Below are 12,425 nucleotides of genomic sequence, written 5' to 3'. Positions count from 1 at the left end.
ATTTTGCACGTGCTCTCGAAACACCAGCTCCTGGGTCAAGGTGCCATATTTCATTATATATCTTTGTGACGCTGCTGTATGTTGAGAGAACTGAATAAGAAAGGGAAAAAAACCCAAGCCTTTCTCTGCTCCAACCAGCCACTCTCTACCTCGACTTTTCCAAGGGGACCCAGGCGTCCTGCCTGTTTCCTCTCGGCGTTCTCTCTAACACAGCAGCTAGCAGGTCTCATTGTGCAAAGAAGAAAAGAGGAGACGTCGGGGGGAGTCGGTTGGGGTTGTGGGGGGGGGGAGCGGTTTGGAAAGTTTTTGCTTCTCCGAGGGGGCGCGGCCTCTGGCTGCCGGAGGCGGGGCCAAGACCCGCCCTGCCTATAAGAGCTTCGGAGGGGCCCCTTTACGCTCCCATTCATAAGCTGCGCGCGTGCCTTCCTGCTCCTGTTTGATCTCCAGCCTGTTCCCCAGGGCGGCACCTGCGGCTTCGTCTTGCGCTTTGGCTCCACTTCTCCCCTTTTGCTGCTGCTCTTGGACGCCGCTCGCCGGGGACTTGGCTCTCTGCAGAGTCTCAGGAGCTCGCCTTCCTCTTCTCCTTGGAGTCCCGGCTACATGGCTCTCCGCCTGCTCTTCTCCGGCTTCCTGGCGCTGCTGTGCGCCCCGCGGGTGAGTGCGCAGCGATCGGATTCTCGCGCGTAAAGAGAGGGCGCAGCCGGACCCGCGGGCAAAACGCGCCGTTTCCTGCGTGCGAGGAGGGGTGTAGGAGTTAAAGGTGCCTTCGCCTCCCGCTCCCGGTGCCCGTTTACGGCGATTTTAGGTTAATCCGAGGAGGACCAGGTGGTTTGCTGCGAATAAAGTAGCCCTTGCGCTCGTGTGTGTACAGACACTTGGGTATCTACCTACCCAAGCTTTGCTGTTGAGTAGGAGACAGACAGGAGTGTCAACTTGGCCCCGCGACCGTGGGTGCCGTGCAGCGTGCATGGCCCTGGCACCGAAATTTGTGCCCCGGGCCCCTTAATAGAATTTTGCGGGTGCCCGAGGACCCAAGGAGTTGGCACTTATGGTAGGAGACTGGTCCGTTTCCGTGCGCTCTGGCGAAGAAGGCTGCGTTTGGCACCCCAGCCTTCAGGTTGCAAACCCCGTGGTCTCAGGCAAGGTGTTCTTAGTAAAAGGAAGGACGTGTCAGATGTCGGGTTTTTCAAGTTTCTAGTCCACATTACTGTGTATAGGTGGGAAATGTGTTCAGCCTTTTGGAAGGCTGCGAATCTCTAGACAGGACTTGCCTAAACAAGTGCTGCCATGAAACTTTGGATCCTTATAATAGCTACTTGTTATTAAGTGCATATCCTGCCTTTCTTCCAAGGACCTAAATGTAGTATATATGGCTCCCCTCGTTTTATCCTTTCAGCAACTGAAATAGGTTAGGTTGATGGACCAAGGTCATGTGGTGAGGGTCATGGCTGAGTGGCCCAGTCCTCATCCAACACTCTTAATTTAAGCAATTGTGATGGTTACTAAATCCTTCGGCAATAGAGCAAAAGAGAAGGAAGTTGTTTGTTTGTTTTTAAAGGAATCTGGGCCTGGGTTGGTAAAGCAAAAGGAACTTGCGTGGACCACATCTGCTGTTGTCTTCAGAAGTTTTTTTGTACTGCGTTTAAAACAAAATGTGATTTTTAATTAGGCTGCTTCCAGACAAGGGCTTAGTACTGTAAATGGGTTGTTGCCATATCGCAAGTGGGTTGTTTGCAACAGGTTTTTTTGAAAAAGAAAGGCTCAGATTTCCCCTGCAAATGGTAAATCCAAGATTGAATGAAGAGGTGGGGTGCAGGCTGATGTTTTTTTGATGTACGTACAGTATATGCATTTATCGCTTCCCCATCAATGTGCAATTCCAGAGACAGCTCAGTGCACCAACTTTGGGCACACTTTCGAAAAACGCTATTTGCACGAATGATACTGGGTGTCTGGTGAAACTAAGATTCAGATGCAGCAATTGCACAGAGATTAAGATCTGGAAATGTCTTCTGTTAGGGGATTTAGAGAATTGTGTGTGCACAGCCCCTTCACCAAAACTGGGATTTTAATTAGAGTGGATGACGGTCTTCTAAAAAGAGAAGTTTGGGGTTTGAAGTTTGCTTAGATTTGGTTGCTGTGTGTGTCAGTGGTGAAGAGAAGAGCAGTTAAATGAATCGGGATCTTTCTTGAATCAAAGCGCCAATTTGTCTTTGTTGCCTGCGGCCCCCATGAAAACTTGTTGCTGAATCCTTTGTGAACTGGGCTTTTCCTCTCCTAAACTTTTGCCTTTTCAAACCTCCATCCGCCATAGCCAAAAGTTAGGGATGATGGGAGTTCAGCAACAGCCACCACTGTCCTAGACTTTTAAAAAATCTCTAGCTCAGCAATCTGTTTGGGCAGACGAGCGCATGGATGTTCGTTCTTGTGTGCTGTTGGCATGAAATATTGAGCAGGAGTGATAAGCCTTGGCTACTCCCCTTCTCTGACCTGGCAATGGAGCCCCCGCCTGGTTGCAGAAGGCATTGACCTGAAGACCAGGAATAAAAGAGCAGATGTTTTCTTCCACCTAATGATTGCAACTTTCAGGGTCTGGGTTAGGGGTGTGTGTGTGTGTGTGTGTGTGTGTGAGAGAGAGAGAGAGAGAGAGAGATCTGCACATGGAAGTATTGCTTTAGTAGTAGATTTCTCGCAGCATTTGTGGCTGTTTGGGGGCACCCCCAGAAGTCCTCTCTGCCCCATAGCATGGACCTCTATTTGGGATCCACAGATCTGGTTGGCCACTGCAAGAACAGGATACTGGATTAGATGGGCCCTTGGCCTGATCCAACAGGTCTCTTCTTAGGTTTGTTATATAGATATCAGCGCAGTCATGGAATCATAGAGTTGGAAGGGACCCCTGAGGGTCATCTAGTCCAACCCCCCGCAATGCAGGAATCTCAGCTGACAGATGGCCATCCAACCTCTGCTTCAAAACCTCCAGGGTAGGAGAGTTGACCACCTCCCTAGGGAGGCCATTCCACTGTCTAACAAGTCTTGTTCTTACACTTAAATCTTACACTCTTCCTACCCACCCTGACCAGAGTTCTTTCTTCCCAGGCCATTTGCATTTTAATCTGGCATCACAATTCCTCCCGTCTCCGCTGGACCAGCGTGTAAGCACAGTGATCTTCTTTTTTGACACACACACACACACCCTTCTTTACTGTCCTCTTTGTGCGCTTGGTTCTTGCCACGATAAATTAGTCTTTCAGGTGTTTTTGGAACTGTGTGTCGTCGTCCCCCACCCCACCCCATCTTTATTACTCCAGAGTTGACCCTTGGTGTTGAAACCCTTTTTCTGGCAGTGTTTTGGATCACGGTTGTTAAATGTAGTTTCAGCCTTTCTGATTCAAGACTTTAAATTGTGCTTTTATATCAAATTTCCTTTTCTGTGTATACTGTAATGTTTCACTGTTGCTAATGCGAATAAAGTTTATTTATCTTCTTGGTGTTGAAGAAGCAGACTCTAGATGCTAGTGTGGTTAGAGTGTCAGACTTGGACCAGAGACGCGGGTTCAAATCTCCACCCATCCCTGAAGCTGACTGGGTGGCCTTGGGCCTTCACTGTCTCTCAGCATAACCTACTTCTCAGGGCTGTTGTGGGGATTCAATGGAGAAGGCGAGAACAGTGTGTGCCACCTCAGACTCCTTGAAGGGAACGGTCATAGAATCATAGATTTGGAAGTGACTCCAAGGGTCATCTAGTCCAACCCTCTGGAATTCAGGAACGAAGATCTAAAATGTACCGTAATAAATAATAAACTCCAGCTGCAATTAAGTTTAGGTTTAGGCTGCATTCCTTCTCGTAAACCCTTGCAGGAAAGCATGTACAGTGGTACCTCGAGTTAAGAACTTAATTTGTTTCAGAGGTCCGTTCTTAACCTGAAACTGTTCTTAACCTGAGATACCACTTTAGCTAATGGGGCTTCCTGCTGCTGCTGCCGCGCCGCCACCGTGCAATTTCTGTTCTCATCCTGAAGCAAAGTTCTTAACCCGAGGTGCTATTTCTGGGTGAGTGGAGTCTGTAACCTGAAGCGTCTGTAACCCAAGATACCACTGTATAGGCTCAGGTTATTAGTTAGTATTTTTCACCTTCTTTAATACTGGGGTGTCTTTATAATATATATATATATATATATATATATATATATATATATATATATATATATATAAATTTTTATTCGTATCCCCCCCTCCCCGGCCAAGACCGGGCTCAGAGTGGCTAACATCATAAAAACAACACAATGTGCATAAAAACAGACATCAATGAATTTAAATGCATCTTAAAATTAATTCAGACAAGTTAAAATCTAGACAGGTAGCAATTATCAGGTTGGAATTGAGAGTAGTTAATACTTGCCAGGACCAACTGTTCCCCCTGATCATAAAAGGACCTGTGAGCGGGTTGGGGGCCTCCTTCAGGATTGTTTTATACAAAGGAAAGCAAGTCAAACTGCATCCTGCCCCAAGGCCTGGCAGAACAGCTCCGTCTTGCAGGCCCTGCGGAAAGATGTCAAATCCCGCAGGGCCCTGGTCTCTTGTGAGAGAGCGTTCCACCAGGCCGGGGCCACGGCCAAAAAGGTCCTGGCTCTAGTCGAGGCCAGTCTAATTTCCACCAGGTTGGGGCTGCTTCAGGGAACATCCGATGGGTGTGCTATCTGGCCATGGATTCAGTGAGGAGAAGCAGGAGAACAGCAAATTTGTTTCATGTGGCTGTTTGCAAAAGTGGGAGGGTTTCCTCACAAAAGTGGAGTGGGTACTACGTCTATAAAGTCTTTACAGTTCCTCCAGGAAGCTAGTCTCCTTCCCTCCTGCCGCCAACACACACAAATATATCTACCTCCAGACTCAGGAAAGTAGGGTGGAATTTGTGTGAAATGTTCTGTGTGTGTATATGAGAGAGAGAGAGATGCACAACAGAAATGTCTAAGCAGAGATCAATGGAAGGCCAAGAACTGCTTTTTCCAGAATAGAGGGAAAGTGTGCAGTGTGATTAATGTAGACTGTAATCTAGATTCTCTTGTCAGTGCAGTGGATGCTCTGGTTGTGAACGTGATCCGTGCGGGATTCACGTTTGCAACCTGCAGCTGCGTGTCTGCGCATGCACGGCTTGCGATTCAGTGCTTATGCACAAAGCGCAATTTATTTATTTTTTAAAATGATATTTATTAAGATTTTCCACCATAGTACAATAAAAAATCAAAAAAGAGAAAAAACAAAAAAAGTTTAAAAACACATACAGTTCACAATCCTTATTTTCTATAACATATTTCCCTGACTTCCCCACACCTCTCTCTCTTGTATTCCAGATCAGATTGTTGGTTCAACAAGTTCTTATCCCTATTTTTAAACCTTTTTATATTTAGTTCTTTTTTAAATAAAAAAACCAATTTTGCCTTATAGACTTCATATTTATACATCTTTGCTTATTCTTTAAACCTTTTTCTAAAGTCGGCCTAAATTCCCTTCCACGATTTCCCCAATTTTCATACAAATATCCAAACAAAATAAAAACAGAACAGGTTAGATTATATACCCTTTGGATTCCCAAACTCCACCCCCCCTTTTCCCGGTTTCAATCCCCAACAAACATCCATCAGTCCGGCAATTTAGCGCTTCTGCACATGCGTGACCGCCGGAACCCGGAATTAACCCATTCTGGTACTTCTGGGTTTTGGCAGTCCATAACCCAAAAAAAAAGGCAACCTGAAGTGTCTGTAACCCAAGGTATGACTGTATATGGTTCACAAAGAAAGAGGCTGGTGAGAGCGACTGCAGTATCCTGCTCTAGATGGCGGTGTCTGGGACAGAGACATTGCTTTCTCTGCAAAAAGAGCTCAGAGGAAGAAAGAGCTCTTGGCATGGTCAGATGGGGTGGGGAACATGATGCAAGTTTCTGGGCAACATGTTCCCCGCAGACATCTGGTTGGCCACTGTGAGAACAGGATGCCGGAACCCTGCGGTCGGAAGCAGCGCATGTGAAAACGACAAAATGTCAGGCAAAATTTTGCCCAAAAAGCACAACAACTTCGGCCAGAATTTTAAAAAAAGCTTAAGAACTTTCTTTTGTGTCTGGATTTTCACTTTTTGAAATATGGCAGCCATACTCTACAACAGTTTGTAGAAATCAGCAGGCAATTGTTAATTTTTTGACAGCATGGAGATGAACACTGTCAACTGGTTGTTGTTGTTGTTTAATCGTTTAGTCATGTCCACCTCTTTGTGACCCCCTGGACCAGAGCACACCAGGCCCTCCTGTCTTCCACTGGCTCCCGCAGTTTGGTCAAACTCATGCTGGTAGCTTCGAGAACACTGTCCCACCCTCTCGTCCTCTGTCGTCCTCTTCTCCTTGTGCCCTCCATCTTTCCCAACATCAGGGTCTTTTCAAGGGAGTCTTCTCTTCTCATGAGGTGGCCAAAGTCTTGGAGCCTCAGCTTCAGGATCTGTCCTTCCAGAAAGTACTCAGGGCTGATTTCCTTCAGAATGGAGAGGTTTGATCTTCTTGCAGTCCATGGGACTCTCCAGAGTCTCCTCCAGCACCAGAATTCAAAAGCACCAATTCTTTGGCGATCAGCCTTCTTGATGGTCCAGCTCTCACTTCCATACATCACTACTGGGAAAACCAGAGCTTTAACTATATGGACCTTTGTTGGCAAGGTGATGTTGCTAAATCCAGCTGTAGTTCCTGGTGCAAGAGCTCAGGGCCGTCTTAAGCATATCTGGCACCATGGTGCAAATATCTTTCCGGCGCTGCCCCCCGTTTCCCAGAGTTGTCAACCTTTTTTTGGGGGGGGGCACTTTGGTCTGGCTCCTTTACATTGCGTGGTCCGATGTGTGCTCGGTGCTGCACGTAAGTAAGAGGCGCCCAGATTGCAACCCAGATGGCCTCCCACAAAACCTCCCTCTAAGCGTCCGGCACCCCTTACCTGTCCCCATCCGGGAAGTCTGTGCCACAGGAGGGCCAGCAAGCAGATCAGGTGGCTTGCCGGCTGTGCCATCCTCGCTCGGTGTCGGGATCGCACAGGGCGCTTCGCTGCTCCGCTCGCAGACTCCGCAGGGAGGTGCGCAGGCAGCGATGTGGCCAGAGATGGGCGCCCTTTGCCCACCCCCGATCGCGCCTGTCAGGCACCCAGGCAGCCCTGGCAGGAGGGTACGCAAAGGGCCTTCCCTGAGCCGGATGCAGCGCGCTCCGATGGGTGGCTGAGAGGAGGGGAGCGGGGAAGGGAGTGCACCCTCACTCTCCTTCCTAGACACTCAGCCTGTGGCACCCCCCAAAATCTGGCACCCTGGCGCCCCGCGTCACTAACATCTATGAGTAAGACGCACCTGCTAGAGCTTCTGAAAAGGTTGGCAGCCATAAGTACAGTGGTACCTCGGGTTACAGACACTTCAGGTTACAGACTCCACTAACCCAGAAATAGAACTTTGCTTCAGAATGAGAACAGAAATCGTGTGGCGGCGGCAGGAGGCCCCATTAGCTAAAGTGGTGCTTCAGGTTAAGAACAGTTTCAGGTTAAGAGCGGACCTCCAGAGCGAATTAAGTTCTTAACCCGAGGTACCACTGTACTCTGGGACTGGCTGCAGCACTGGAGGCGGTTTATGCAGTTTCAGAGGTCAGCAAACTTTTTCAGCAGGGGGCCAGTCCACTGTCTCTCAGACCTTGTGGGGGGCCGGACTATATTGGGGGATGAACGAATTCCTATGCCCCACAAATAACCCAGAGATGCATTTTAAATAATAGGACACATTCTACTCAAGTAAAAACATGCTGATTCCCGGACTGTCTGCAGGCCGGATTTAGAAGGCGACGGGGCTGGATCCAGGATGGTCGTGGGCTGAAGCCTCAGTGCAAGCATATTGGGTCCAGAGCATAACTTGGAGGTTGGCTAGCTGACTGTTGCCCACTGTGCAAATTTCTCTTCCTGCCTGGATAAAAGGCTGTGAGGAAGGAGTAAGGATGGGGAAAGGGACATTGTTACTGCCACTTACTGCTGAGCTAGGTTCAAGGTTCTTGAACAACTTAGGTCAAGGGTACCTCAGGGATTACCTGAACCCTTACATCCCAGCTCAGATCACTGAGATCAGCTGCAGGCAGTGTTCGAAATTAGCCAGGTGCTAGGCACAATTTGCACCCGGCTTTGGACCACTTGTGACCAAGTGAAGATTCCTGGGCGTCAGGATGGTGCCTGATGTCTCCACCATCTTGGGATCGTCGGATTTGGACTGTTTTCACACACTAATACCCCGCCCTATCGTATTCTGTCAGTTCTATTTTATCTGCACAATTGGAAATGAATTTCTGGAACCAAATGGCGTTTTCTGGGCAGCCTGAGCAGGAAGAGTCACCGTTAAGAAAAAGAGGTTGGAATGATAGGGCAATATATATGTAAACTATCCCTGGACCAAGTGACTTTTCTTTCAATTCTCAAAGCTCTTAACCTAGCTCAAGCTTGCCATATGAACTAGCCAGATGTTTAACTGAGAATCCATCACAGTCAGTCCATCATTTGAAAAGACTTTAGAGCCGTCTGGTGCCCAAATGGCAATTAGACATTCTGTTTTAGCGACTGCAACGTTGGTGTTATGTACTGAAGTTCTCACCCTGGGTCAGCAGGGGGATACTGTAGATAGTTGTGCAAATAAGGGATTGAAGGTGACGTTCAATGATTGGATGGTTTTAGTAAATTGTTACAGTTACGTTGTACTGGAGCTCTATATAAGCAGGCTGACTGAACCCTTCAGTTCAGTTCTGTTCTGGCCCCTGAATAAACAAGAGCTGTTTGAAGAATCACTGTGTCGTCTGATATGTTCACCCACGACTTAACAATTGGTTTAAGGAGCCATTTGGTGCCTAGTTTATATATCCGAGTTTCTAACACCGGCTTCAGGTATATTGTTGGTCATTCCCCAAGTTGGTGAGGCTCATTTGACCATGAGAAACTAAGCCTTTAGTGTCATTGGCCAAGCCCTGTGGGATACTCTGCCAATAGTATGGAATGACGGTACGAACTTTTCTTTTCCACCAAGCCTATGAAGGCAGTTAAGAATTCATCCTTCCATAATGCTTAATTGATGTCTGCATTTAACCTTTGTATGGTTTTATGTTTCTATTGCTGTAAACCTCTTTGAGATACACCATATTTTTCCGTGCATAAGACGAGGTTTTTTATTTATTAAAAAATGATGTTAAAAATTGGGGCTCATCTTATACACAGGTAGTGCAGGGGGCGGATTGGTTTCAGCTGCGAGCAGGAGATTCTGAGTGTCACAAGGGTGGGCGATTGATGGCTGTCGCAAGGGCTGTTTGTGACTGGCTGCCGCTGCGGCAATTGGGCGGTCGTTTGACAGCTGCTGGCGTTGAGCGAGCAGACGATGGGTGGCTTCGGTGACACTCGCTTTTGTCAGTGTTTGGCATTGGGTGACCGATTTTCGGCAGTCTCCCCCTATTTTCTTAATTTTGAGCCCCCCCAAATAGGGGGTGTCTTATACACAGGGGCGTGTTATACACAGAAAAATATGGTTATATATTTATATCTATATCTATTTATGACATAAAGGTAAAGGACCCCTGACTGTTAAGTCCAGTCGCAGATGACTCTGGGGTTGCGGCACTCATCTTGCTTTACTGGCCGAGGGAGCCGGTGTTTGTCCGCAGACAGTTTTTCTGGGTCATGTGGCCAGCATGACTAAGCCGCTTCTGGCGAACCAGAGCAGCGCACGGAAACGCCGTTTACCTTCCCGCCGGAGCGGTACCTATTTATCTACTTGCACTTGGACGTGCTTTTGAACTGCTAGGTTGGCAGGAGCAGGGACCAAGCAACGGGAGCTCACCCTGTTGCGGGAATTCGAACCGCTGACCTTCTGATCGGCAAGCCCAAGAGGCTCAGTGGTTTAGACCACAGCGCCACCCGCGTCCCTTATTTATGACATAGTGGTATACAAATATTGGTATAAATAAATGAATAGTTCAGTGGCAGATCATTTGCTGTGCACAATGCAGGACATTCCAGGTTCAATTCCTAGCGGCATTTCCAGGAAGTGCTATGAAAAGACCCCTACCTGAAATCTTAGAGAGCCACTGTACAGGGTTATAAAGACTAGGACTAGCTACCTGAGAAACAGTTTCTACTCAAATGCATTTCTAGTTTTAAACGCAGTATAAGGAGTCTCTATAGGAGTATATTGTATTTTAAAATGGGGTTTCAGAGTTTTTAGGGGTTTTTGAATGTCTTATGTAGATTTTTTAATTTCATTGTTCTGTATGGGACAATGACAATAAAGATATTGTATCGTATCACCAGTCAGTGCAGAAAATGCTAATCTGGATGGACCCAATGGTCTGATTCAGTATCGGGCAGATAGCGTCCTGTGTTCCTGTAATAGCTCAGAGGGAGGGGGCTGCAAGGACTCTCCTGTGTTAACTGGTTTTCCCCCACCCTCTCTTTATTCCTCACAGGCTGAGCTGGCCGGCGTCTTCGAACTTCAAGTCCACTCCTTCACCACCACCAGCCTGCGGAGCTTCTGCCACGGCCGCCAGCCCTGCCGCCTCTTCTTCCGCGTCTGCCTGAAGCACGCCCAGGCCGTGGTTTCTCCGGAGCCCCCCTGCACCTTTGGGGCAGCCTTGAGCGACATCGTCCCTGCTGACCGCAACGCCGTGGCCACCAGCGGGCCCATCCGGGTCCCTTTCCACTTCAAGTGGCCGGTGAGCTCCTTTCCCCCCAGGCTTCAGATCTGCATGTTCTGAGCCTCTCGGTTTCAAACTCAGGACACCTTTCAAGCTCTGCACCCCTTTCTCCCACGGGATCCTGATGAATTTGCTACCTGTGTCCCATATAGTGGGCGTTTTCTGTCTGGCACATGCCTTGTTTCTGTACTTTACTGTGCAACACGAAGGTATCAGAAAAGATGTGTTGCAGCATGTGTGGGGCTAGGATATCTGTTGGGGGGTGCAGAACCTCAGTTAAGTATTTTTATTGATTTACTTGAATGTATGGGAATGTTCAGGATGGTAGGGGAGGATATATTGTTTATTAATATCCTTCCCAACTTGCTCTAGCAAGTTCCTTTACTTAGCAGAGTTTACATTCCCCTTTTTACATGCACAGCAGATAGCTGGTTGCAGGCTCGTGTGAGCCTCTCAGTGTTATACAATTCGGTCTGTTTCAGATTGAATTGTACGTTACTGGTAAGTTCCCTTGAATCCTTAAAAGAATAAAGAGCGTGAAGTATGGGTACCCCCAATAAAATTTTAAAAATTTGGCTGTATAATTTGGAACTAATGTGATTTGGAATTAATGTGATTTGATTGGCCTGTTAATAAAAATTATTTATATATATAAAAAAAGAATAAAGACACCACAATCTTATTCAAAGTCCAGGGCAGTCTTTAGCATATGAGCCACCGAAGTGCAAAGATCCACACAGTGCCATCCTGAAACGAAACAAGTCCATGGCTCCACTAGTGACTCCGACTGCTGGTTATTTCTCTCATGGGCTCCTTCTATAGTTGCAACCTCGGGCTAGGGGCTCCTTTGCCTCGCCTTCGCCTCCCCAACCCACCGCCGGAGCCGCTTGCTGCGGGAAGCTTCCAAGGTTTTAATTAATTTGCAGCAATTAAAGCGCAGTTAAGAGAGGAGGCGAGGAACAGCAGCGCAGCTCCCCCCCCCAAAAAAAACCTCCAAACGAAAACAGGCGTGGGATTGCCTTCCCTCGTTCCCAGATTTCTTTTCTTAGCGGGTTGAAAATGGTTCGCCGGATGATTTTTCTTTCGGTCCCACAAACTTGAGGGGAAAAGCAGAGAGTGCCACTGATGGCTTGGCATGTCTTTGGTAAATGAGCGCACAAAGTTGAAAGTCCTTTAGTGAAACAGTAGGTATACATTTTGGTAATACCTAGGTATATATGTATTTTGTTTTTCTAGCTTGTTTATTTATTATTTCATAACAGGTAGATAGTTAAGAGCTTAGGTGGCTTCAGCTGCAGGCACCTGGCACCCCCCAGAATTTGGAGCCCGGGTGCCCCACACCCGTGAGTGAAGACAGCCCTGTCAAAGTCAATAAAAGAAGTTTACTTACATCACAATTGGATCCTTGAAGGCAGACTTAGTTACCAATACAGTCGTACCGCCAGTTGAATGTGCTTTGGGTTGAGCGCGTTCGAGTTGTGCTCCGCGGCAACCTGGAAGTAACGGAGCGCGTTACTTCCGGGTTTCGCCACTCGCGCATGCGCAGACACGCAAAATGATGTCACACGCATGCGCGGAAGCGGCAAAATGCGACCTGCACAGATGCGCCGTCGCATCTTACGTTGCATTCAGGATGCGAACGGGGCTTCGGTTCGCATCCCAAGGTACCACTGTATGTACATGTGGATCTATTCCATAT

General features: G+C 47.7%; 1 protein-coding gene across 1 annotated transcript in view; it reads left to right on the top strand.

The window, feature by feature from the left end:
* Nucleotides 1–489: 489 nt before the first annotated feature.
* Nucleotides 490–12,425, top strand: part of DLL3 (delta like canonical Notch ligand 3) — a 174,563-nt gene continuing 162,627 nt past the window's right edge. The window contains exons 1-2 of the mRNA XM_053401690.1: nt 490–654; nt 10,499–10,744. Of these exons, the coding sequence (XP_053257665.1) occupies nt 601–654; nt 10,499–10,744 (300 nt within the window). The 5' untranslated portion in view covers nt 490–600. The remainder of the gene's footprint in view (nt 655–10,498; nt 10,745–12,425) is intronic.

This window comes from Podarcis raffonei, chromosome 8 (assembly GCF_027172205.1).
Source record: "Podarcis raffonei isolate rPodRaf1 chromosome 8, rPodRaf1.pri, whole genome shotgun sequence".
NCBI classification, from domain to species: domain Eukaryota; kingdom Metazoa; phylum Chordata; class Lepidosauria; order Squamata; family Lacertidae; genus Podarcis; species Podarcis raffonei.
The sequence above is the reverse complement of the archived record's forward strand: the minus strand, read 5'-3'. Positions and strand labels throughout refer to the sequence as shown.